The 25,612-nt window shown below is 50.1% G+C and overlaps 11 protein-coding genes across 11 annotated transcripts; 5 read left to right on the forward strand and 6 right to left on the reverse strand.

The window, feature by feature from the left end:
• Positions 1 to 647: 647 nt before the first annotated feature.
• Positions 648 to 3,928, forward strand: N7462_004006 (putative translation elongation factor eEF-3; the record flags this gene model as incomplete). Its single annotated transcript, XM_057075732.1, has 2 exons — positions 648 to 3,768; positions 3,843 to 3,928. 2 exons carry the CDS (start codon positions 648 to 650, stop codon positions 3,926 to 3,928), a joined length of 3,207 nt encoding a protein of 1,068 aa, XP_056935237.1.
• Positions 3,929 to 4,600: 672 nt separating this feature from the next.
• Positions 4,601 to 5,414, forward strand: N7462_004007 (uncharacterized protein; the record flags this gene model as incomplete). The annotated part of the gene is made up of 2 exons (XM_057075733.1): positions 4,601 to 4,704; positions 4,937 to 5,414. 2 exons carry the CDS (start codon positions 4,601 to 4,603, stop codon positions 5,412 to 5,414), a joined length of 582 nt encoding a protein of 193 aa, XP_056935238.1.
• Positions 5,415 to 6,181: 767 nt separating this feature from the next.
• Positions 6,182 to 6,802, reverse strand: N7462_004008 (uncharacterized protein; the record flags this gene model as incomplete). Its single annotated transcript, XM_057075734.1, has 1 exon — positions 6,182 to 6,802. The coding sequence occupies one exon, from the start codon at positions 6,800 to 6,802 to the stop codon at positions 6,182 to 6,184; it is 621 nt and encodes a 206-aa protein (XP_056935239.1).
• Positions 6,803 to 9,053: 2,251 nt separating this feature from the next.
• N7462_004009 (uncharacterized protein) lies at positions 9,054 to 10,550 on the forward strand (the record flags this gene model as incomplete). Its single annotated transcript, XM_057075735.1, has 5 exons — positions 9,054 to 9,181; positions 9,231 to 9,818; positions 9,877 to 9,972; positions 10,044 to 10,328; positions 10,385 to 10,550. 5 exons carry the CDS (start codon positions 9,054 to 9,056, stop codon positions 10,548 to 10,550), a joined length of 1,263 nt encoding a protein of 420 aa, XP_056935240.1.
• A 314-nt stretch (positions 10,551 to 10,864) lies between these two features.
• On the reverse strand, positions 10,865 to 12,852 carry N7462_004010 (DEAD/DEAH box helicase; the record flags this gene model as incomplete). Its single annotated transcript, XM_057075736.1, has 2 exons — positions 10,865 to 12,562; positions 12,610 to 12,852. The coding sequence occupies 2 exons, from the start codon at positions 12,850 to 12,852 to the stop codon at positions 10,865 to 10,867; spliced, it is 1,941 nt and encodes a 646-aa protein (XP_056935241.1).
• A 248-nt stretch (positions 12,853 to 13,100) lies between these two features.
• N7462_004011 (uncharacterized protein) lies at positions 13,101 to 14,984 on the forward strand (the record flags this gene model as incomplete). Its single annotated transcript, XM_057075737.1, has 1 exon — positions 13,101 to 14,984. The coding sequence occupies one exon, from the start codon at positions 13,101 to 13,103 to the stop codon at positions 14,982 to 14,984; it is 1,884 nt and encodes a 627-aa protein (XP_056935242.1).
• Positions 14,985 to 15,406: 422 nt separating this feature from the next.
• Positions 15,407 to 17,576, reverse strand: rscE (uncharacterized protein; the record flags this gene model as incomplete). The annotated part of the gene is made up of 3 exons (XM_057075738.1): positions 15,407 to 16,780; positions 16,834 to 17,414; positions 17,474 to 17,576. The coding sequence occupies 3 exons, from the start codon at positions 17,574 to 17,576 to the stop codon at positions 15,407 to 15,409; spliced, it is 2,058 nt and encodes a 685-aa protein (XP_056935243.1).
• A 617-nt stretch (positions 17,577 to 18,193) lies between these two features.
• N7462_004013 (glutathione S-transferase family protein) lies at positions 18,194 to 18,844 on the reverse strand (the record flags this gene model as incomplete). The annotated part of the gene is made up of 1 exon (XM_057075739.1): positions 18,194 to 18,844. One exon carries the CDS (start codon positions 18,842 to 18,844, stop codon positions 18,194 to 18,196), a length of 651 nt encoding a protein of 216 aa, XP_056935244.1.
• Positions 18,845 to 21,581: 2,737 nt separating this feature from the next.
• On the forward strand, positions 21,582 to 21,818 carry N7462_004014 (uncharacterized protein; the record flags this gene model as incomplete). Its single annotated transcript, XM_057075740.1, has 1 exon — positions 21,582 to 21,818. One exon carries the CDS (start codon positions 21,582 to 21,584, stop codon positions 21,816 to 21,818), a length of 237 nt encoding a protein of 78 aa, XP_056935245.1.
• A 596-nt stretch (positions 21,819 to 22,414) lies between these two features.
• N7462_004015 (Chromosome transmission fidelity protein 18) lies at positions 22,415 to 22,795 on the reverse strand (the record flags this gene model as incomplete). Its single annotated transcript, XM_057075741.1, has 1 exon — positions 22,415 to 22,795. The coding sequence occupies one exon, from the start codon at positions 22,793 to 22,795 to the stop codon at positions 22,415 to 22,417; it is 381 nt and encodes a 126-aa protein (XP_056935246.1).
• Positions 22,796 to 22,884: 89 nt separating this feature from the next.
• Positions 22,885 to 25,323, reverse strand: N7462_004016 (Chromosome transmission fidelity protein 18; the record flags this gene model as incomplete). Its single annotated transcript, XM_057075742.1, has 1 exon — positions 22,885 to 25,323. One exon carries the CDS (start codon positions 25,321 to 25,323, stop codon positions 22,885 to 22,887), a length of 2,439 nt encoding a protein of 812 aa, XP_056935247.1.
• Positions 25,324 to 25,612: the final 289 nt, after the last annotated feature.

Below are 25,612 nucleotides of genomic sequence, written 5' to 3' on the forward strand. Positions count from 1 at the left end.
TTGATAGTCACCAACAGGCACATATAGGCCTGCATCTATAGGCATCTATAGACATCTATTGTATAGGCATCTATGTATAACCCACCCCAACACAAGATCCCCCCCTTCACTGCATCAGGCCTCAAGGTCCAACCACGGGTGCCCAGTTGATTTTCCTCACTTTTTTTTTCCTCTCGCAGACGGCCAATCAATCCCTAGACATTCGGGAGACGGGCCAACCACCAATCAGACGGGCGCCCGGTGCCAGGCGAGTCTCCAGCAACACCAAACCACTTGCACGCTCGACCAATCCAATCCGGGTTTAGCGCGGGCTGCCCGCCAAAAGAGCATAAAAATTTTTTTTTGGGCGGCGAGGGGCCACTCGGCCACCCACGATAAATATCTCGCCCCCCTTCTAATCTCCCCTCCTCCCTCCCACTTAATCCCCCCCCATTCTTACTTCTGAGGTCTGGTCCTCTCTTTTTTCTTTGTTTTTCGTTTCTGCATAGACAGAAATAGACGACCTCAGTTCTTATCGAGGTTCGCTGCGTCCTGGACAGCCGACGCAGCCCTGGGCCCACTGCTCACACATTTGAGATACCCCTCATAGAAAAAAATCTCTCTTTCTAATCTCGTTTTTTTTCCCAACCGCCAAAATTTCCTCCAAAATGCCTGCCGTCGACGTTTCCTCAGTTCCTGCCGTCTCTGGCAAGGAGACCGCTAAGTCGGTCGCCGTCCTCGAGGATCTCATCAAGAACCTCAACATCTCGACCTCCGCCGATGAGGTCAACGCCGCCGCCGGCAACCTGGCCACTCTCTTCAGCGGTCCCATTCCCGAGCAGGCCCTGCCCTTGAAGGCCGTCGAGACCTTCAAGAAGCAGCTCGCCAACAAGAAGGATGCCGTCGCCCGTGAGCGCGCCTGTGAGGGTATCCGGGCCATCGCCGCCCACCAGACCATCGCTCCTGGTGTTGAGCCTCACCTCGTGTCTCTCCTTGGCCCCGTCCTCAACGCGGTCGGTGACAAGATGGTCCCCGTCAAGGAGGCCGCCCAGTCCGCCGCCGCCGCCATCGTTCAGGCTGTCAACGGCAACGCCGTCAAGGCCGTTGTCCCCACCATCCTCGACTCCCTCCAGAACGCTCAGAAGTGGCAGGAGAAGATGGCCGCTCTGACCTGCCTCGAGGCCCTCATTCAGTCTGCTCCCGCTCAGCTCTCCTTCCAGGTCCCCCGCCTCATTCCCGTCGTGTCCGAGGCCATGTGGGACACCAAGTCCGAGATCAAGAAGGCCGCCTACGCCACCATGGAGAAGGTCTGCGGTCTGATTGTCAACAAGGATATCGAGCGTTTCATTCCCGAGCTCATCAAGTGTATCGCCAAGCCTGAGAACGTCCCCGAGACCGTTCACTTGCTCGGTGCCACCACCTTCGTTTCCGATGTCACCGGCCCCACCCTCGCCATCATGGTTCCCCTGCTGGACCGTGGTCTCGTCGAGCGTGAGACTGCCATCAAGCGTAAGTCCGCCGTCATCGTCGACAACATGTGTAAGCTTGTGGAGGACCCCCAGATTGTCGCTCCCTTCTTGCCCAAGATGTTGCCGGGTCTGAACAAGAACCACGACACCCTGGCCGACCCCGAGGCTCGTGAGAAGACCCGCCAGGCTCTCGACACCCTGACCCGTGTCGGTGCCGTCAAGGATGGCAAGATCCCCGAGATCTCCACCGCCGGTGACATCACCACCGTCGCTGCTATCCTGAAGGAGATCCTGAAGGAGAAGAACCTCGAGGACCGCATTGCCTCCTCCGAGGCCGTCATCAACTACGTTGGTGCCATCGCCGGCCAGCTGGTCGACGAGAAGGACTCCGACAACACCACCTGGATTCAGAACGCTGCCCCCTACATCGTCGCCATTGCCGGTGAGGAGGCTGCCAAGCCCATCGCCGAGGCCCTGCGCAAGCGCGCCTCCCCTGAGGCCTCTGCTGCCGATGCCATCCCCTCTGATGAGGAGGAGGGTGTCGATCTTTGCAACTGCACCTTCTCTCTGGCCTATGGTGCCAAGATTCTGCTGAACCAGACCCACCTGCGTCTCAAGCGTGGCCAGCGTTACGGTCTCCTGGGCCCCAACGGTTCCGGTAAGACCACCCTCATGCGCGCCATCAACAACGAGCAGCTGGAGGGCTTCCCCAAGAAGGATGAGGTCAAGACCGTCTACGTCGAGCACGACCTGGACGCCGCCGATACCGAGCAGACCGTTATTGGCTGGACCCTGAAGAAGCTGGTTGAGGTCGGCCTTACCCCCGTCGAGGCTGATGTCCGTGACAAGCTGGTCAACGAGTTCGGTTTCCAGATCGAGCAGCTCGAGGCCCCTATCACCGCCCTTTCTGGTGGTTGGAAGATGAAGCTCGCTCTGTGCCGTGCCGTCTTCGAGAGCCCCGATATTCTTCTGCTTGACGAGCCCACCAACCACTTGGACGTCAAGAACGTTGAGTGGCTCGAGAACTACCTCAAGAGCTCCCCTTGCACTTCCATCATGGTTTCCCACGACAGCCGCTTCTTGGACCACGTCATCCAGCACGTTATCCACTACGAGCGCTTCAAGCTCAAGCGTTACCGTGGTACCCTGAGCGACTTCGTCAAGCGTGTGCCCTCCGCTCGCTCCTACTACGAGCTGGGTGCCTCCGACATGGAGTTCAAGTTCCCCGAGCCCGGTTTCCTCGAGGGTGTCAAGACCAAGTCCAAGGCTATCATTCGTGTCAACAACATGACCTTCCAGTACCCCAACACTCCCAAGCCCCAGATCAAGGACATTACTTTCCAGGTCTCCCTGGGTTCCCGTATTGCCGTTATCGGTCCCAACGGTGCCGGCAAGTCTACTCTCGTTAACGTCCTGACTGGTGAGCTCATCCCCACCTCCGGTGATGTCTACCAGCACGAGAACATCCGTATTGCGTACATCAAGCAGCACGCTTTCGCTCACATCGATAACCACCTTAACTCCACTCCCTCCGAGTACATCCAGTGGCGTTTCCAGACCGGTGAGGACCGTGAGACCATGGACCGTGCCAACAAGATCGTCACCGAGGAGGACGAGAAGGCCATGGACAAGATCTACAAGATTGAGGGTACCTTCCGTCGTGTCATCGGCATTCACTCTCGTCGCAAGTTCAAGAACACCTACGAGTACGAGATCTCGTGGTCTCTTGGTGACAACATCGGCATGAAGTCCGAGAAGTGGGTTCCCATGATGTCCAACGACAACACCTGGTTGCCCCGTTCCGAGATCATTGTGTCCCACTCCAAGCAGGTCGCCGAGGTTGACCAGAAGGAGGCCCTCGCCTCCGGTCAGTTCCGTCCCCTGGTCCGCAAGGAGATCGAGCAGCACTGCGCCAACTTCGGCCTCGACGCCGAGCTGGTTTCCCACTCCCGTATGCGTGGTCTCTCCGGTGGCCAGCGTGTCAAGGTCGTTCTCGCCGCTTGTTCGTGGCAGCGTCCCCACGTCATCGTCCTTGATGAGCCTACTAACTACCTGGACCGTGACTCCCTGGGTGCTCTGTCCAAGGCTCTGAAGTCCTTCGAGGGTGGTGTCATCATCATCACTCACTCCCGTGAGTTCACTGAGAACCTCACTGAGGAAGTCTGGGCCGTCAACCACGGTCTCATGACCCCCTCCGGCCACAACTGGGTTCAGGGTCAGGGCTCCGGCCCCCGTCTCGACCAGAAGGGCGATGACGAGGAGGACAAGTTCGATGCCATGGGTAACAAGATTGTTGTCGAGAAGAAGAAGAAGCTCACTGGTAAGTTTAATTCCACTACAACTCTTGGTTTGATATCAATAGTACTTGTGTCTAACGTTTTCTTTTCCTTCCAGGCTCCGAGCTCCGCAAGAAGAAGAAGGAGCGTGCTGCCCGCCGTAAGCGTGGTGAGGAGGTCTTCTCTGATGAGGATGACATCTAAATCAGAGACTGATCTGTCTCGTTATGGAGTTTATGATTACTTGATGAATTTCATAGTTTGCTGTGTTGAGGACAAAATATATTTTTCAGGCTGTTCAGATCAATTTTGTTTCATTTCTTTGCGTAGAATTCCTTGGTAAACCATGCCGTCACTTAAGCTCAACAGTTTGCAGTACTGTTATGCTATATTCGATTTGGTTCTTATATATGTTGCAGATCATGCGAATCTCGGAAATATCAAAGCAAAGGGAGAGCTGCTATTTTTCCATGTCTTACCCTCTTGCACATCTTGGTATGTGTATAAGGTATTGACTACTGCAGATAGATCCAACCCCTAATAAGACCAACTCCTCCAGTATACACATCATAAGATGGGATCAATCATTCATAATCACGCTTTGGAATTTGGAATATTCTGTCTCAGGCGTGATAGTCAGATATCAATTACTTCAGAGTGCATAGTCTGGGTCACCTTGTAAACATAGCCTGCCTGCCCTTCACAGCCGTAGATCCAAATGAAACGCCGTTAGCGAAAGAACATTGGACGAAAGTAACATCCTCGCTTCTCGACCTAAAATCACCTCACATAAAGTATTGATCATAATGACCCAGTTTGGGCGTACCTTTCTTACGTGCCTCCAGACTTCATAGCACAATCGCAAGCCAATACCGAATGTCATTCAATTTCCACAACCTGAATACTCTTGTCCTGATACTCGACACACTCGTCCCAGGTGCATTCATCAGCATTCAAACCCCAAGATCTCATCTGACTCGGTACAGCTAACTACCCGCGGTACATCACACAAACAAACAAGGCCTAGGCCACAATTTGATTTCCCGGCCTAATCATGGCAGGTACACATGAACGCAGACGAGCCATAAGAGCCCCATCTCTGCGCAGAGTTCGTTTTCTACCCTCATATTTCCCTCTTTAATGCATTGCTCAGCCCCTTCTCCCACAGTCCAAGCGCGTGAGATTTCAAGTCCAACGCTTCGATCAGTCCAGCACCAGCCAGATCAAAGAGCCCCTACAGAGAGGTGGTCTACTTCAAGACCACGAGCCGCTCCAGTCTGAACCCAGGTACGAGTATGAGTCCAAGCCAAAGTCAGGACCAGAAACACAGCCAGTACAAGAACCACAGCCCTCCCCACCACCAGCTCCAACGCCGGCTCAGTTCCAGCGCCGCAAAGCTCTAGAAGATGAATACACCGTTCTCAGTCGTTCCATTCTCACCAAGCGAAGGTTCTTCAGCCTCGGTTCACCCGGCGAATGTGGCGGACTAAAAGATCTGTTCGGCGCCCTGGCGGGCAATGTCGAGGGTGGGGGCAAAGACGCCGAAGCCACGCTGCTGGATGACTGGGCCGATCATTTGGGTGAAGAGATTCGGCTCATCAAAACGCGGTTTCTTGATGATGATAATGAGGTGCAGAGGATTGAGGCGAGGCTTAGGGAGGTTGAGGAAGAGTTGGATGCGTTGCCGTGAGGAATAGAGCTTGATGTTCACATATGTGAGTTGAATGGGATTCCCTGTGGGACTTTAGAGACAGGTGGTTTTTTGCACCCTTTTAGGGGTTTTTGGGTCTAGATATCATGTATGGGGATGGGTAATAAGAAAATATTCTGATTTGAAATGCTTAGCTTCCTCAGGTAGGAAAATTTTCGATAGGGGTGCTTGGAGAGGCTATATCTAGAGGCTGTTTAGCCGATTTCGTCCGAAGACCTGTTCTATGCCTATATTGGAAATAATGTCCATTCCCTTGGAAAATTGAGATCAGAGAATCCATATTCAGCAGATCATAGTATACTGCTTTATCAACTTGTGATATCAAATGTAGTGTCTACTTCACATCTCGGCGGGTATACACGGATATGAAGACATAGCATCATTCATTTTCAAGGAGTCTCCGCGATGAAATCATTACAGCATTCAAATTCATTCGAGGGGAAACTAGGAGGACATGAGAGCATAGAAGAATTTTCCGGAAAGTCCCTGAGGTTGCTATTTAAAATATTTGGTTTTTGGTCTAACAGTGATTGCTATTTCGTTCAGTCTGAAATAAAAGGCGCAAAGAAGGATAACGAAATATGAAGAAGAGATTCTCAGTGAGACCTACCTCTCGCTAGTATCATAGTACGGCAGATAACGGTACATAAAGTGACCAGTTTGAAAATGGGACTGTAGCGTTCTTTGTCTCGCGAATTTTGATCTAGTATAATTCATAATGGTCTGCTGCCAGTAAATGATTTATTTTAGTTCTCACTGGACCCAGAAGACTCAGATTCAGGGCTCGGAGGAGGCGAAGGTAATATTTGGGGGCTAAGGGGGGGATCAACTGAAGGTAGATACCAGTCCAAGCATTGGCGGCATCCGCATTCTTTGACTTTGATATGCATTCGAGTCCAAATTTCTCGAAGTTTCTGCATTGGCTCTGTCTCACTTTCTGGGGCCCGGATATCCCACTTCCGCTGCTCTCTCTCAGCCTGGATGGCACTTTTCACTGACACCGAGTCCACTTCAGTATAGCCATCCACTGTGAGCCTTCCCACTTGCATGGCCAGCATAGCCAATTTTTTCCGATTGATTGGGGTAATCCCTCCATTGACCAACTCCAAGCCATCCCCGATCTCTTCTGCGATGGCTGCGAGGGCCTCGCATTTCTGCGGGTAGCATGCAAAGAAGGACACTTCGGTCTCTTCCAGGGCTAAAGACCACATAGACAGGGTATTTCGTATACGAACCAAGTTAGTCTTCGTCCATTGGAGTGCTCCGTCTTCTATTTGCCCTTTGGATAGTGCTCTGAGGTGTGCCACAATAGTCCTACGCTCTACCTTGAAATTCTTCAATACGGTGGTCTTGAGCTCTGGGTCCATCACGCTGATTTAAATTACCCACGCTCCTGTGTGGAAATCCGCTCCGGGTTGTGGACAATAATACCTTGGGCTGGATGTGGCAATTAGTGACGATTTTTTTCTGGTTTTGTTACCTTTCAGAGTCTACGTTTGATATTGACTCGAATGGTGTATGGACTGTTAGTAATCTCAAGTTTTGGATGATAAAGACTTGTCTGCAGGTTTGGGGGTAGGGGGAACAGCTCTTTTGTAGTTCTAATCTCACGCAATTTCTTGGCCTGCTGACTATACCATTTGCTCGAGAATAAAGGAAATCAATACAATGGAGGTTAGGCATAGGAATGAGGTGAACAAAGATTTAAGTTGGAACAAGGACATTGTAAGACTTTGTTTGATACCATGTTGAGTATCAAGGAGTTGATCTCTTGATATCAGGTACTGGGGACATTATAATGTTCTAATCGGATTTCATACTACAAGAAGGCTTCATGTGAGAGACGGTCCGCCTATTTCATAATTAACCCAGTCGCTCATTGTATGTGGCTTTGTTTCGACAGTAGCAATGAAATGAGATACATGTCAAGTGTATTGTATTGGCCTGGGTCTTTTTCAATGTCCATTGGCATCTACAACAAAGTTTGTTTGGTGGTTCATTTTGATTGGGGTGCATAGATAGCGCAGACTTTCAAGAAGAGCCATCTTCTGATCAGATAGAATTGGGAAAAGAAAAGAAAAGAAAGAAAGAAGAGGAAGAGGAAAGGAAAGGGAAGGTAGGAAAAGGGGGTCGAGGGTAGATTGAATGCGCTACGAGACGGAAAACGGAAAACAAAAAAAAGGCTGGACTCTCCAAAAAATTTGGACTCGCGGGGAATCGAACCCCGGACCATCCCTATGCGAAAGGGATATTATACCACTAAACCACAAGCCCCACTGATAAATAAAATGTTTAAGTACGGAACATAGCCTTGGGTGTTGACAATCTAGAATAGGGTCGAACGAGGCCAAAAAAATGGACTCGCGGGGAATCGAACCCCGGACCATCCCTATGCGAAAGGGATATTATACCACTAAACCACAAGCCCAGCTGATTGGCTAACGACAAGCAAAGATGATATCCAGACCTTGATACATCGATAGTAAAAGGGATGGTAAAGGTAAGTGGAAAATCCCATAGTCAGGGAGCATGGCTACTCGCTTGGGTAATCGGGACGAAGGTCTGAAGGGTCTGGTGTAGCTAAAAATGGCTCCTGATTTTGTATCCTTTTTGGTTGGGCATTTACGGAGCTCAAATATTTATCCAGGTACTTGTGAGTATATTTTATGTTCGTTTGTCTGGAATATATATATCACCAACTTCATGCTAGCTAGCATATGAATATGCACCACACCCAACAACCGTTACAGAACGATGATCCAACCTGTCCAAAAATTATTCACATAACCTTCTCGACTTATTAGAGCTTTTCAATCCAATAAAATACTTTACATATGCATCAGTAGACCACGGGATAAAAAATTGGTTTCCCTTACACCGTCACTAAACAAGCACCGGGAAGGGGAAACGGGAAGACCAAAAAGTTGGACTCGCGGGGAATCGAACCCCGGACCACCCCCATGCTAAGGGGGTATTATACCACTAAACCACAAGCCCAATTGCTTGTTTGGTCTCCCAATCTTTGGTTAGATAAACCCAAACCTGTCCAGTCTCGACTCTCGAGAGTGGATGTGGGATAATGACGGTTACCAGCTTCCAAGGAGCCGAGAACCAAGTCCGAAATGGTCCAAATTAGCTGCCAAGAGATATAGAATAGAGACATGGGTCACATAAATATCCCGCATCTCCCAATTTACCTCCCATTGCCCGCGGGATAGACCGAATTCAGTCAGTTCAATATGTCGTCTGTGATGGGGCTCTACTAAACGTAGGCGTAAATCCTCTAAGGCCACCCAGATGCTAATTTTCCCCACGCTGATATTCCCTGCCGGAGAAAATTTAAGTCAAAAATAGACCTGACTTCAATAAAGTTTAACTTCTAGTTTACCAGTGAAGAAAAATTTTGTGCATGGGGGTACTTAGGATCGGAGACCGCCGATGGGCCATCTAAACAGCGGGGTTGTTATCGCTGTCTAGAGTACCATTTGTTGGAGGGTTAAACTAGTGACCGCCATGACCCCAACCCTCGAAATAAATATGAATCGTGTTCGAGAGTGATTCGAAACCCTCTAATCATCGCGACAAGCTCTGAAATTTCCTCTCTAGCAAGCCGCAAAAATGACACTATCAGAAAAGGCCACCACGTCAGAAACAGTGAATTTGCCGCCAGAGGAAGGTATTAAAGGATGGAGATGTGTATTTGGCTCATTTTTGGCTCTGTTTTGCACCTTTGGATTCTTGAATGCGTAAGTTCGTGAGAATACTCAATGACACATGATTCTGATGCTGGCCAAGGATCGGCGTCTTCCAGACAACCTACCAGAAAGATTACCTTCAAGAATACAGTTCATCTGATATATCCTGGATTTTTGCTGTCCAAATATGCTTAATGTGGCTTCTTGGCCCACTTTATGGACGAGTTCTTGATACCTATGGGCCGGCTCCAGTCCTGTATCCTTGCAGCTTTCTGTGCGTCTTTGGTCTATGCATGACGAGCCTTGCAGATAAATACTATCAGATACTCCTTGCTCAAGGCTTAGCTTTTGGGATGGGTGCTGGTGGCGTATTCACTTCGGCCATGGTCTGCGTTGGCCAATGGTTTACCCGCAGACGGGGACTTGCAATCGGGATCTCGAGCTGCGGTGCCAGCGTAGGAGGGGTTATCTTCCCATTATTTCTGAACAGACTCACCGAGAGTGTTGGCTTCTATGGGGCTGTTCGATACACAGCCCTGTTTGTGGGCGTGTTACTGACGGGATCCTGTCTTTTGATCCAATCCAGATTGCCGCGCAAGGAATGGAACAACCAAACGCCGTGGTTCGATGTGTCCCTATTTAAACAGAAACAATTCGCCTTCTATACATGGGGAGCTTATCTGGTCATGTATGTCCCTACATACCCTGTTCTATAGGCTAAAGAGGTCGCTACTGACGTTGGATAGGTGGGGGCTTTGGGGCCCATTCGATTTTCTTTCGAGCATGGCTGAAGCGAAAGGTTTCTCTTCGACCCTTGCATTATATCTGATCTCTATTATAAAGTACGAATACTTTTACCCATATCCATCTGCACCGGACTTCCTAGAATCACGAATTGATACGAGTGAGACAGCGCTACTTCTGTGTTTGGCCGCCTCATTCCTCCCTACCTGGCCGATCACATCGGTCATTTCAATGTATTGACGATGTGTGCCATGTTGACTGGGGTGTCAATGCTCTGTCTGTGGCTTCCTTTCAACTACCACCCTTCTCATCCAGGAATTATTGTTTTTGCTCTTGTGTATGGGTTTGTCAGTGGTGCTGTAGTGTCTTTGCTCATGCCATGTGTTGCGAAATCCGGCAGCCTAGACACACTTGGCCAGCGGTTTGGGACGTTCCAGATGGTGATATCGGGCAGGTAAGTTCCTGCTCCTTATTTGAACGCCCATAATAAACATCTCAGCTGAAGACCAGTTGCCTCACCGGCCTCCCTATCATGGGTGGCATCCTGACCCGACAGGGCATGACCGACTTCTCTGGCCTGCAAATTTTCTCGGCGATGACTGCGTTGCTCGGCGCATGTTGCCTGGTAATTTCGACGTATCTTCTTTCCCAATCCCATGGAAATTGGAAGGTCTGATCAAGGCTGGGGTCATGAAATGAGTTCCATGTTGTCAGGTTGTTTTTTCCGCTGACACGGCCCCTCTGAACTCGACTGAAGTATTCAACTATTTTCGACCATGGGTTCAATGAGTTGTAGCCTAAATCGCCGTGGCCCCCAGAAATTACCTCTTTACCCAGGCTTGTTCTGAAGGGAAATCCCCGAGAACAGAGACAACGGAGTTGTAATGATCGTCACCGAGCTACTGGAAAACGCTAGATTTGTACATGAAAGGGTAAATATACAAGTTGTGAGAGTTGTGCTATGGCTTGCTTGAATCTGATTTGAACCAATTAGCCTTTCAGAGGCCCAACCCGTACATCGGTTCTACTTCGTAGCTCATTCAACGCTTGCTCTTTGCGCTCCTCCTTGCGCCGCCGACTCTCAATCTCTTTGAATCGTTTTTTGCCTCCAAATTTCAGTTTGACAATGATATCAGCTGCCTGTCCTCGGGTCAAATCTTGCGGTCTTAGCCCGCCTTGACGTATATGTGCTTTATTAAGCAGTTTTATTTGCCCTGAAGTAGCTGGACTCTGCCTCCACGGCTTCCAAGAAGCAATATACCGTTCATCAAACTTGCTGCTTGCATAAGTGTCTGCTGCGCGGACAGCAGTTTCTAGATTCGGACCCGATGCAATGGTCCGTGGACGAGTGAATTGTGGTGTTTCGGTCATTGGATTTGTGAACTTCATAACATGCTGCACGTTGAACACATCACCTTCTCTTTCGAGAGTTAGCCACCCGGTGGCATCTGACAGCAGGTATTTATCGTTACCAATCCGCACCCATGAGTTGGGGCTCAGTGACCGGATATGCTTTTCAAATTTTGTGTCATCTAGCAAATCATAGACACTATCATAGTGGGTGAATTCCAGATTTATGTCACTGTCACTTGTAGAAATAGCTTGTGATTCCTGAGGTGACTCGGCCAAGTCGGGCTCTTCGCGCTCCTTACGTATCTCCTCTACACTGGACTTGTTCAATACTTCATCTGGATGAAGACCAAAGAGTGTGGGGGTTGACAGAACACCCGTTGCCAACGATGCAACCATATCAATGATATGACAATTCTCCTTTCCGGGAAACAAGCGCAGTCCGCGTCCAATCATTTGAATCAACAAATTTCTGGATCGAGTTGGTCGCGCTAAGAGCACACAATCGATATTTGGGATATCTGTACCCTCAGTGAAAAGACCACAGTTTAGTAGGACTGGAAATTCCCGGTTCTTGAAGGCCTCTAGTTGCTCCGCGCGGACATTTTTAGGCGTCGCGGCAGTGATATAACGTGCATCGACGCCGTGCTCACGAAATGTTGCAGTAAGCTGCCGGACATGCGCTACATCCACGCAGAAGACCAATGTCGATTTGCGGTCTCGTGCATTGGCCATCCAAGCTCGAACGGTAATGTTATTTGTGATTGACGTGTTGACCGCCTCAGAAAGCGAGCTTAGGGCGAAGTCACCGAACTTGTCTTTTTTGACATTTGAGAGATTTGCCTCAGATTTGACGGTCGTAAAAACCGCATTAGTCAACCAACTTTCCCCAATCATATCCACATAATCTTTGTGATAGACAATGTGGTCAATGGCGGCACCCAGTTTGAGTCCGTCAAACCGCGCGAACGTAGCTGAAACACCAACTAGCACAGGGGCATTTTGTGATGGCTCATTAAGGCTAAAATGACCTAGAACATCGCGATATGATCGGGCAACAATATGATGGGCTTCATCCACAAGGATGAGTTTGAACCAGGCGGGGTCAAATTTGGCGATGCGTCCTCGCGCCAGCGTTTGTACTGACGCGATGATAATGTCTCCATGCCCGGTTGCAACGTTATTCCCCATTTCAATCTCCACGATCTTACTTGGATAAGCGAGTCGACAATGTTTCACTGCTTGTTCGACAAGTTCGCGGCGGTGCACGATGATCATGGTCTTTGTGCCTCTCGCATCACGGGCAGGGACTCGACTAATGAGCTGGGTGAAAATGACCTGCAGAAGTTAGCGCAATGCATGTAAATGATTCATGAATTACCCACTGTTTTCCCAGATCCTGTTGCTAGGGAGATTCCTAGACGCCGATGGCCCTGATCTAGGTACGTGAGCACCGACTGGATGCATTCTTCCTGGTAGTCACGGAGCACAATGCCCGAGCCCGGTAGGGCGGGGACTGTGGAGTTGAAGCGCACATGGTGCTTGTAACGTGATATAATGGCATTCCTTGGAGGTCTGCGCCACGGTCTCGAAATTGATATTAGCCCAAATCTGCGAATAAACTCCATGCGGGCGTTCGAAAGGCAAGACGACGCAGTCGATCAACCGGCTTGCTCCCGTGGATCCATCCCAAAAATTCAAACAGTGCAAACATTCTCTTATCGGCACTGCGATAAGATCGCTTTTTGGTGGAGCTGTCGCAAGCAACTTTTTCGCCTTTTCCCTTCAATAATATCCTCCTCAAACATACAGGTATTGCTGTGATGGTTTCACATCCAGAAAGAACGGATGTGCTGCAACAAGGCAAGCTTGCACGATGAGCAGTTCTTCATCCTACGCCCCCACCGATGACTCCCAGGTCGAGTCTGGATCCGAGTTGGAGTACGACGAGCAGAGTCCCGGACGTGAAAGGCGCTCCTCTTCACGACAAAGAACCTTGCCAAAATTCTTGGATGGAGGTCAAACCGAGAAAGCCAATGAAAAATTTGACGTGGACAAGGGTGATATTGCCCAACAAGCCTATAATGAACACATTCGCACCCTGCCGCCGAAAGCCCTCGAGGGCTACACCGCGCTACTAAAACAAATGGAGAACGAAATTACATTTACAGCTGCTACCGAGAATGATGAGGGAAATAATGTGTCACAACATGGAGCTGTAATCTGGACAGCGACTGAGAAGGATATCTTCTACAACATCTTGGACCGCAGGGGAAAGAATGGCATCAAGGAGATTGCTGCCGCGATCGCAACAAAATCCGAGTTGGAGGTAATGGAGTATCTCAGGATCCTCCACAAGGGCTTAGAAAAGCATCACACGCATGAGCGACATGTCAAGACCATCACCATCGGTGACGTCCCTGCGGCTGCCGAGGTTAGCCAGGATTGTTGTGCCGAGCTGGACAAATACGCAGCCACCTTGACAATGCAGGAAAGTGCCCTGGCTGGACCGGCTCTTAGGCGACGATACAACGACTATTGGATTATTGATGAAGCTCAGGCGAAATCCCTGTCCGATCTTGAGACTGACGTTCCCATGCCAGGGGGCATCAACCTAGCTGCCAATCTTTTGAATACTCCAATGTGGATCCAGCTTTCTCGACGGCTGTTCATGAACTTTGGTGGCTCACGCATTGATGACAACTGGGTACATATCATCAAATCAAAAGATGAATCGCCATCTATGACTGGAGATGCATATATGAATTTCTATGCTCTGGTGGTCAGCATCACGCGCCGGCTTGTCCACTCGTCACTCTTTTTTGCCATGTGTCGACTGCGTAGCTCACGTCGAGTGGGTGCTGACAGACAAGGTGCTGTTCGCAAACAAGACGTGAAGGCGGCTATTAGCACCCTAGGCATGCAAAATACTCGTCCCAACCTTGCCAAGCTGACGGCCTGTCATGATCTAAGTATCATAGACGTTCGCAAGCGGAAGGGCTGGGTCGCTCGCAAATTTACCTCCGACGAGGCAGCATTGATTTTAGATGGCGAGGACGACTACTTTGAACAAACGCGAGATTCACGTCTGACCACTGAATCAAGCGGTGACGAGGACAGCGATGAGGATAGCGATGGAGACAACGACGGAGATAGCCACGAGGAAAGCTCCGATGGCGAGGCTAACTACAGATCGCCGAGTAGAAGGAGGAGTCCCTCACAGGACTTCGAACTGTCCTCTCCCCTATCTTCTCCCGATGAAGGGCCTCTGGATCCAGAAGAAGGCTATGCAGAGAATGTCGACCAAGAAAATAGCCGAAGTGAAGAATTGAAATTATGGCGGATGCTACAACAGCCCGCTCCGCTCTCTCTGGGAGAACCCCTGTCCTCTGAAGAAGATGACAAGGAAAAAAATAAAGAGCTTGCCGCGCAAAAGCCTTTTGGCGAGCGCAGGACTAAGCAAGAATTGGTGGACTGGCGAGATCGTACATTACACCGCAGTGAATGGGAGGAATATGGATATGATATCACAGAGCTCGAGGAAGGTCTTGTACAGAATCGGCATAAACGGCGTCGCATCGACGATGAGCCGCAACCTTTATCTGCTTCGGTCGTCAACAGTGATGATTCCTCTCCTGAAGGACCGCAGCTTGGCGCAGAAGAAAACACTCGAGTTGATCTCCCGGCCTATGGATCAGAGGCATGGCAGGCGTTCATTCATTCGTTGACGATTAATCACTCGACCGAGAACGCAGAATAGCCGCTATAGGCATTTGTACAGTTACCAACATAATGTAAAGATACCAAATACTAGTCACAACCTACTAATACTGTTGCAAAGCAACAGGTCGCGTTTCCATGATGAACATATGATTAGAAAAAAAAAGTAAACACATTCAAGAAAAAAGGTAGAAGCCCTAGGCCCCCCGATTCCTATCCCCTGAAAGTCAATAAGCCCACTCGTTCATGGCTCTCGTAGGGGGGCGCGAAATCAATCAACTCAAACTCCCGACGGAAAATAAGATATTGCGCCTTTTCCTAGCCAGACAGATAGACAAGTTCAAAAAAGATATTCATAACACCACCGGAAAATGGTAGTTTCCCCCGCTCTCCTTACATCTCATAGCCCCAACCCCCCGCGCATCCATTGGATATCGTACATGCATCGAGGAAGGCGAAAGCTCACAGGTCAAGAGTCTTAAAGTCAGCACCAGCCTGCGCACTCAAAGGCTGAGCACTAGCCTGGGCATCAGCGCCGACGGGCTGGAAGTTGTAGTTGTTGCCGATGCCGGCGGTGGCGGCACTTGTGAGCATGGCGTTGGTCTGCTCGTTGGAACCCTGCAGGCTTACAGCCTGGAGAGCATCCTGGGCTTCCTTGACGCGCTTCTTGAAGGCCATTCGGTCGAGGAAGAGTTGCTGGCGTGCTTGTTCCAATTCTCGGCGCTCAGCCTCGATGATCTCCTCCATCTCGTTGAATTGTTGCAGCTTGATCTCAAATTTTTGCAGGGTCACGTTAACCGCGGCACCAACCAGCCGGGTCATTTCACGCTCCTCGTGAGAAGCAAGAGCTCCAGCGCGGGCGGCAGAGGCAGCCAGAGCAACGGTGGAAAGAGATTCCTTGGGCTTCCCTGCCTGTTCGACCTCACGGACAGGGTCGACGTCCATGGAGTCCTCGGCCTTCACAGCCTCCTTATTCTTCGCGTCGCCCTTTTCCAGCTGAACGCGCAGCTCTTTCCGAATTTCCTCAACGGAGCGGCCTGCAGCAGCGGCGGCCACAGCAGGTTCGGCCATCTGAGCCAGGAAAGCGACCACCGAGAGCACAGGGTTCTCTGACTGGCTGACGGGGTCTCGAACAGCGCCGGAGCGCAGCTCAGGGATGTCCTCAACATATTTATCCTCGATCTCTAGAGACAGGAACTTCATAACACATTCCTCCCGTGTCCGGGTGCCGACGTGGTTTGCAATCTGCTCCCAATTATCATCGAAGTTCTCCAGGCCTTCTAGCAACAAGACAAGCTCCGAATCTGACCAAGGGGCATCCTTATCGGCGACTTGAGAGTGGCCCTTGTCTTCAAGCTTGACGAAGTCCGAAGCACTATGGCTGGAAGGCATACGACCTTGAAGGAAGCAGTTGGGGCACAGATCATATTTTGTGTCAGGAGTGTTGGCATTGGCTGACGTCGGGGCCGACTTGGCGTAGTGAAATCGAAGACGTGTGCAGTCAATACCGCAGGAGAAGCAGTGAAACTTTTTCTTTGGCTCCGAGGGCTCAATTCCGTTTGTGGCTTCACCGTTAGTCTGTTTCTCCTTGTCTTCAGCCGGCGTGACGTCCTTGCCCTTCTCGTCATAAATATTGCGGCGGAGCTCGAGGTTGACATCGGCCTTGGCGGGTGTAGCAGAGGCGGCACGTTCGGTAGCCGGAAGAGCCTTGCCCGGTGTGACAGTGGGGTGAGGTCCAGGCTGGAAAGGCTGCAGTCCTCGGGGGGTATCGGCGATGACTCGGAAATGCCCGGTAAATGGGGGGCCGATATTGGAGGGCCGGGTTTGCGGATCAACCTACAAATGTTAGCAGGAACCCAAAGTCAACTAAATACATCCCTTAAGCTCACCTGGTAGTTGATAAGACCCCACTGTTCAAGGAACGAGTGGACGCGCATGATAGCGCACACGTCACCGGCAAGGTTGCGACGACAGGCTGTGACAGTCAAATATTCGATGGGGTTCAATCGGTAAGTGTTAATCATGAAATCACGGTAATCTTTATAAGTAGCCGGGGTCTTGCTCCGGTTACGACCATTGAAGAACTCTGCGAGTGCCTTCTTCTCAATGGCGTTGATGGAGTTCATGTCGAACCAGGTAGCATAGCTAGGAAGAATGATGGCGTGGGTTTGGCTGACGAGTTGGTCGCGGGCGGAAGCTTCCAAAGATGACTTGCTGGGTGCGGGCTGGTCCTCGCCCACAGCATCCTCCAGGCCCTCTGTGGCCTGCTCTGGCGGCTGCGACTCGCCTACTGCATCCTCTAGTCCTTCAGTGTCAGGCTTGGCATCGGTCTCGGTGCCACCCATCTCCTCGTCCTCGGGTTCCGCATCGCCGTTATGAGGCTTAGGGGAGGCGGGCGCATCCAGCGGGTTGTCCGAGCCGGCAAGATTTTCGGTCTTCTTTTCGGGAGACTCCTGGCGCGATTGCGCTTCTAGTTCATCTGGTCAGTTTTCGATGTGACATTAGGAGGGTGGCTGGGCGAGGACGTACCTGAGCCACTGCCAGCGTGGGCTGCATCTGCACTGCCTTCTATCCCACCCACGGTCTGAACATTCTCAGGCGCCGCGGCCGGGTTGACAGGAGTTTCATCCATGATGATTCAACCGAAGCAAAGCTGCTGTCGCAGGCGACGGAAGGTCAACTCCTTGCCCTGTCGTTCGCTGTCTTCTTCTGAAGGGCGCAACGAGTTACGCGTCGTAAGAGCAAATATTCGCGCGAGATGAGCCAAAGAGAATGAGAAATTGCTGACTCCAATGGGTAATCAGGTCAGGGGGGATGATTGGACGGGGTGCTCAATCAATGGGGGAGGCGGATGTCGCGACACGGAAAACTCGCGGTTGCTGTGCCAAGACTGACACCGCCGCTAGCCCCAAATAGGATTAGTGTGTCTTTCCTGTTCTGTTCGGTCTTCGGAATCTCTATCGATACAAAATGGCCGTCTAATCTCTTATACTTCTATACTTCTATGGATTCTGTCCTTCTTGAAGGGGCTGATATGCTATCTTCAGATAGAAGCAGCTGATTATTAGATCGGATATATGCGAAAATCTTTTGCACACCTCTACAAGCAGCAATCAATCGACGATTTAACCATGGGGATATGTAAGGTCTTCTTTTCCATTGCTCATTTCCTATTACGTTGATTTTATCTCATTGATCAGGAATCTAGTTTTAACTTTCGGCTGCATCGTTATATATTAAAGGCAGCTTCTAGTGAGCGGCGGTGGCCTCCTCCTGCATCTTCAGGGCCTTGGCGACAGCAGGCCGGGCTTTCTGGCGATTGAGCCAAGCATCAACATTGGGAAACTCCGTAGCCAGGTCGATGCCGAACATCACAGTGACTTTAAACCAAGGGATGAAGGCAAGGTCGACAAAACTGAACTTGTTGCCCACAAGGTATTCTTTATCCGCCAGGGCCGTGTCCAGCACTCCCGAAACGCGGCGGATTTCCTTAACATAGCGTTCCTTCGCACTTTCAACATTCTCAGGGTGATAGCGGGTAAACCAAACGGCTTGACCGAAATACGGGCCTTGGCCGGACATCTGGAAGTGTAGCCATTGCTTGGCAAGGAAATAGTTCTTCGAGCCCGCGTCAAAGCTAATCACATGTTCCTTGTCGTAGGTCTCGATCAGGTACTCGAGGATGGCGCCCGATTCCCACAAAGTCATGTCGGTGTTCGGGTCTTCGATAGCAGGGACGCGGCCGTTCGGGTTGACGTTGATAAAGGGTTCTTTCTTGATGTCGGCGAAATCGACGATCTTGTAGACATAGGGAATGTTGAGCTCCTCCAAGGTCATGACGACCTTCCAGGGGTTGGGACCGCCTCCATGGCCGTAGAGAGTGATAGGCTTGAGCGACATATTTGGGGCTGAGGGTGTAGGTAGCGTAGGCAGCGGGTGCAATTGCAGCAGAGAAACTGAACGAGAGAAATGCTAGATGAGATGAAGGCTAGAGAAACCTGGTTGAGCGCATCTTTATATCATATCTATTCAGATTCCCCATTGGCCAATTATCTCTCTCCCCCCATTTTTTTTTTCGCTTTTCAATTGCCGAAGGTCCCTGGCTTAATCATGGTATTCCGCGCTTAGTTATTCAGCATGCTTCGGCATCGGCACTCTGGCGGCTCGCTGACAAATTACGTGTCCGTCGCGTCGAGGCCGAGGGAGCTTGGTAGAATGCGGTCCAAACGGCATTTGTTCCGCGATTGACCCCTGACTGAGGACTTCGTTTATGTTTTTTTACCCCGCAATCTTTTCTCGCTGAGGCCGTTGTGTTGCACAAGATGCTGGACTTGTCAGGCTCGGGGTAGGGAGGGCATCATGATCCACGCTTTGATTCAGTGAGATTTAGTAATCAGGGACACCCGGGCCTCCAGGAGCGCGGGGAGGATATCATATCAAGTTCCAAAAGCCTTCATGCTCACATGGTACGACATTCGAGCGAGACATTCCCTCGAGATACAATGGCCTTGACAAGTGGACTCGTTAAATGTCAGCGCTTGACCAACGATAACATAAAGTCGACCGATTGCGGATGTGAGATTACGAAAGGAACTGATACATGTAGATTGAATGAGAAGTGAAATAACAGGAAGTTAATTCCTCACGTTGGATTATTAATGTTGGAGATTCACTTGGCAGATAGTTCACGTTAGAATATATCCGCCAATAGTTGAGTCATGGATCTGCATAGGGTATCCAGAAGCGACGCCCTTGGGTAAATGGATAAAGATTGCTCTCTGCATTTTGGCGATAGTCGACAAGAAGTGGACCTGTTCGATCTTCCAAGACCGGAGGGCGTGTTTTAGACTGATGTTAGAGAGCAAAACACGAGGATGGGGGGCTTGGTCATCATATAGGAATCGGCACCGGGTTAAATACGAGATGGGTCAAGCGTCATAGTACCTGTGGCTAAAGATATCCGACCAGTCAAGCGCCAGAATTCATGGCAAGCATTGACTGCATATCGATCGGACTTGTCTGGCCACGTAGTCAGCCTCACATCGCGGAAGGCTGTACTCTGTGGCTGCATTTCAAGCCGGAGGGTCAAGATCATGATTCGGAATAATGTTCGGAATAAAAATTTTCTCTTGGTTCTTGCCTCAATCAGGTCGCACTGCTAGTTGCTTGTAGTAGATCTATTTGGGGGTCCTCGGATTAAGCTCGGAGTAAAAACTCGGTCGTCGGACTAACCCTCGGACTAACCACTTAAGTCCTCCCATCACGCCACTTTTTACATCTGTTGAATGGAATTAAAGAGAAGTTTATTATTCTTTGCATTTCAAAGCACCGTTGGATGCAGATGATATCGCGTCTTTGTTGAATTCCATGGATGGCTGATTGGATGCTTGGACAACTCCGCATATTGAGTCATTCCAAGCCACTTCGTAAAGAACTGCCTTGGTAAAGTCCGGGCAACGGAAGCGACCCCATATGGAACTCGGTGGTTAATAGATTCATCGCCATGTTGACGTGTTTTTCCAAAGTAATCGCATTCTTGTTGGTAGAGATTTCCTCGTTTTTGACGATAATGCCTATAATAGGCGAGTGATCACCGCGTGTAACCGCGGAGACAGTCTCGCCAGGGCCATATGCCCCATCCTGACTCCGTATTAAGACCCCGACCTTCTTACTATACTTTTTTATGGGCCCCGCGGAGCCAAAATGGACTTTGTATGCACAAGTCGCAGAGCCATCAGAGCCCAACCTCCCTAGAACGATGATACATACATACTAGCTCGCTATCTCATTAATACGCCAACGGTAGTTTCGTGCTGATCGCTTAGGCAGGCCTCCGACACCGAGTCCAGACTCGAGGCTTCATACCATGACTCAGTTCAACAGGCGCAGAGGAGAGGCGGCCACGCAACCCGGCGGGGAAGAAGGATCATCTGCGCTGGGCTTTGACAAATGATAGAATGGGATCTCCCGTATCTAGAGTTTCGGGGTAATGAGCCCCTTCGAGACGTAAGGATTTGTGAGCCGCAGGGTTGGGACGTCCGGATCAGGACGCCGCGTTTGGGCTTCAAAAGCTCCCATTGCCCTATTAGGCTAAAAATCATTCGGAAATGCCAGGCATTGGCCAGTATTGTGATGGTGAAATGGCACATGTGCGCGCCCTTGGGGCTATTGGTCATCCTTCGATCGACTCTGTTGGCGCCCTGGCAACTCCGAAGTCTACTCCGAGGCCCTCGCCGAGCCCCACTTGGCTGCCTGGCTCTGACGTCTTTTTTGATCTGGGGCTTATTTGAGCTTCAATCCATTCTTGATGGCTTGGATAGTGGAGCCGTGGCTTTAAGAATTTTTAGATTTCTAATGAAAATTTTCTACTTCGGAGTGAGCACGGAGTGACTGGGAAGTATCAAGCTGAGCTGCAAAGTATATAAGTTTTCAGGATCCCCAGGTGGAAATAGATTATTCTCACATCTATCCAAATCAAATCCACTCAAAAGAAAATAAATCACGATCAGTGATTCCATCAGTTCCTCATTCCATCTTACAAAACAACACTTTGATTGCATCACGCAAACAAACCATCTATACAATTCCCACCATTCTTCCCAACACTTCACTCACCGTCGGCCAAACTTTTTTCAAAATGTCCAGCTTCCTCTCCTCCAAGAGCTCCAAGAGTTCCTCCAAGAGCATGTCGAGCGACGCTGCCTCCACACACTCCACGGTTTCCACCGCAACCACCCTCAGGGGTACTGAGCTCTCGAAGAACAAGTGGTTCTCATTGCTCTCCGAGCCCAAGCATGTCACCAAGTCAGACGCGTTCTATGCCAAACAGGCCACACACAATGAAGCAGTTGCCAGCTACTTCAGCCTGCGCTGAATGATAAAGCAAGTCTATTGGACAATCCAATATGCAATCACGACACGATGAAACCAAAACCGGCTCCCTGCCCATCTAATACACTCCTGGAACTTGGAGCCACGCTTTGATCTAACGCCTGCCGCCATCTGCGCTTTCTTGATTTCTCTCTGACCTTGATACCACTGCTTTTCGATGGAGCCGCTTTAGCGACAATGGAATGACATACACATTTAATACCTGTACTCGATTTATATACTCTGCGCCTTGCCACTCTGTGCTTTCTTTTTTTTTTTTCATGTTTGCTTTTCCATTTGTCCTGCTTTGTTCACCATGACAGAAACATAAAAATGGAGGTTTTCGTTCATGGATTAGTTAGAGGTTTTCACTTATATATCTTGAAAAATATTTCATTCTGCAATTGATCCTTGATCAAAGAGCCGAGTCCCTAAACGAGTGTCGTTCACTATCGTAGCAAGCAAACTCTATATTTTAGCTCTATATTAACAAAAACTGGCAGCCATGCCTAAAAATCGTACTAAAGTGAAACAAAATATTTGACATGTAAATTGCTAAAGAACGTCAAAGATATACTTGGAAACAACTAACGCTCGAAATCACAGCCCGGCCATTAATTCTCCAAGTGAAATAGGCTTGCGGACCGCGTTCGAGAATCCTTCATGATAGGTGACCCATACCTTCCTGCCAGCCTTTGAAGCTTCGTCAGTTGCATTGTGGTCATCAGAAGTCTTATTCTCCGAAATAGGGGCTGCAACAATTCGTCCAAAGAAATCTCGTTTGACAGCACCCTCTTTCATCGCCTTTTGAGCCAAATTTCCTTGCTCGTCTGGGAATTTTCCGAGAACAGAATTGCGACCAGCTGCATTCAAAACATCGGACTGTTTTCGCATGGTTTCCTTGCGGTACTCCTGATCAAGAACCTGACGAACTGCGTATCGGACAGGTGCAGTACCAGATGACGAAGTGCTGCTTGCCATTTTTGAGAACGCCACTAGCGAGTCGATGGGTCTGGTATGGAGAATTAGTCCAGTTTCCCCGTCAACAAAAAGTCAAAACTGGAAATCACTTACGGTTCCATTCTGTAGGCCCATCCGCCGTGGCTTCCGCCTTCATGCTCCACTCGGACCTTCTCAAACGTCATGTTTATGCTGGACATAACGCGCACGGCGGACTGTACGAGAGCACGTTCGCTTTCTTTGCGTACGCTGGCCGTGCTCCGCTGCTCGCCACTCCCTCGAACAATCACTGGCTTCACATCCGGTGACAACATCCGGACTAGATACGGCACCAGGTCGGTGATGACATTATCGGGAGATCGGAATATTCGCGTCATAGGAGCTGAGAAGGAAGAGTGGAATCCATTCAGGATGGCCCGGTTTTCCTTTTGAGCCTCAAAGGCAGCGTATTCAGCCTTGGGACCAGAGAAAGGGTGCTCTTCCTCAGCATCCTCATCTTCATTGTCTCGTTCATGGGCGTCGACTTTACCAGCTGCAGAAGCAAATAAATGGTGGAAGGCGAGAACTGACTGGCTCAAATAAGGGCCCAGTTCCCATTCCTGAGATGAATGGACTTTGGAGGAGATGGAGTCATGGAAATGAAGCCAATCATACGCCGCGGTGGGCTTGGATAAGAAAGTGTCGTCTTGGTATTGCTGGATGGGATATGCAGCGAAGCAATCCGTAACGCACCGGTCATGGTCACCGCTGGCATCAATCATCTCACGTAGACGGTTAATAGCATGTCTCTTTCGCAAATCCGCTACACCCACTGGGGTTTTGCTATTAGGCCCACTAAATCGGTCCTGGAAGGATGTCATGCCCACAGGGGCATCTGTGAAACCAGCACCTTCAGTAAAAACGCGATTCACAATCTCCCGAACACCCCCGCGGCTCATCTCCTTGAAGAATGTGCCCCCTTCAGTCGATGCACGAAGTATTCGGGATTCTAGCCAATTTCGAGTCAGCCGCAAAGAAGTCGAGGACTCGTTGCGAAGCTTGTGTGCTACCCATTCTGCGGCAACAAGGACACTGCGGATATCACCTTCTGCAGAGCCGCTGTTCTTTGAATTACGCTGCCTTCTGCCTGACAAACCCCAGGCTGCTTCGCACAGCCTTCTTGCACCGTCTCCGTCACATGTAATTCCTTCTCGAACAAAAATGTTCTTTACACGTTGAACAACATTCTCCAATGGCGCTTGTCGAACATGGATCATTTCAGCGATAGAAGACGCGCGCAGAGGCCGAAGGCTGGGATGATACAAATCATTGCAAACCAGAATTAATGGCCTCATGAAGCGGAAGGTATCGCCTTTGCGCTTCTTACCGAACTTCCCACCATTTTCAGCAGACCTGGTAGAGTTTCGCTGGTCAAGTAGCACCAAATCAATTAGTGCTTTCATGAAGCCACCTTCGCCACCACTGCCAGATCCGCTAACGACACCGTCAACCTCGTCTACAACGACGCAGACAGGTCTGGCAGCACGTCGAACCTTGTTCTCACCCACTTCAACGTTTGAGCCCTTGACGTTCTCTGTACCCAATGCGTCACGGATGCGACCCTTAACCACATCTCGACTGCGCTCATCACTGGCATTGATCTCAAGTACTTCGTAGCCAGCCTGTCTGGCACACACGTGCGCCAGAGTTGTCTTGCCAAGCCCAGGTGGTCCGCTGAGAAGAAGGACCTTGCGGTGCATGTGCTCTTCGTCGTCTGCATTATGACCAGTCTTCCTTATTCTGGACGACTTGGCCAGGCCTGGAAATACGATTGGCTCCCAGCATTTGAGCCAGCGAAGCACAGCCCGGTGCGTGCGTTCATCTCCAATTAGGTCCGTGAATTTGCGGGCGCGGTACTTCTCGGTCCACATCATTGAGTCGGCCTTTCTCTGCTTCGCATTCTTTTCAGTCCGCTCAATGGATTGCTGGACTGGAGGCCTGGGCGGTGCTTCGGAAGAAGCTGTTTCCTTTGCGGTTTCATCAAGCAACTTATGGATATCAATGCCGTAGTAGCTTCTTTGCGCTCTGACAGGGTCGGCCTCAGATCGACTAGCAATGATACGCTCGTAAGAAACCGAGGGTTGGGCCTTTCGTGACGGAATATGATGTGTCTTGCCATCGCAAGTCTTGATCTGGAATTCCTTCGACGGGGCAACGGCGGGTCGAGACGTCATTTCGGCTTGAATTGTGGAAGCTATTGGAAAGTCGTCGTTCTGTAAAGCTGCCAATGATGATATCTGTGACTGTTCTGGGATTCCGGGTAGGTCTTGCGGCGCGGGCTCCGGGTTATCTTCCAGCTCGAACTGGCTTTTCAGTTGTGCATCATTCAAAGCGGCAATATCATCTCTTGCCTCGTCGTCGTCATCATCGTCGACAAATCCACCCACAAACTTCGGTCGCTTCGGTTCTGCTTGCGGCGAGCTTTGATCTGGATCAGTAGCCTTCCTTTTTTGTGCATTGCCGTCCGAATTTCCGAGCACCGCGGTACTCGGGGATGAGATGAATGGCATCCTTGTTACAGGAGGGGACGAGGGAAGAAAAGCGAAGTGTTGGTTTTGGCAAAGCGGTATTTTCCGAGGAGTATTAGCGGAGGTCTTCGTCGGCGTGTCTAGATTGCTCATTAGCGCAAACACTTGATGACCATGCTTCTGTGAATCCGACCAGGTCTTAGCTCGTCGTCACTGCGAAACACATCAGACAAATCCCAGGCCCGATGTTGAATCACGACTTTGTTGCGGGTCTGCTCCTGGCGGTGGAGATGGATCGCTTCGATCTCGTCGGCGAAGGATTCGGAAGGAG

Source organism: Penicillium macrosclerotiorum, assembly GCF_028827735.1.
Source record: "Penicillium macrosclerotiorum strain IBT 26536 chromosome Unknown utg000003l_segment0_segment0, whole genome shotgun sequence".
NCBI lineage: Eukaryota > Fungi > Ascomycota > Eurotiomycetes > Eurotiales > Aspergillaceae > Penicillium > Penicillium macrosclerotiorum.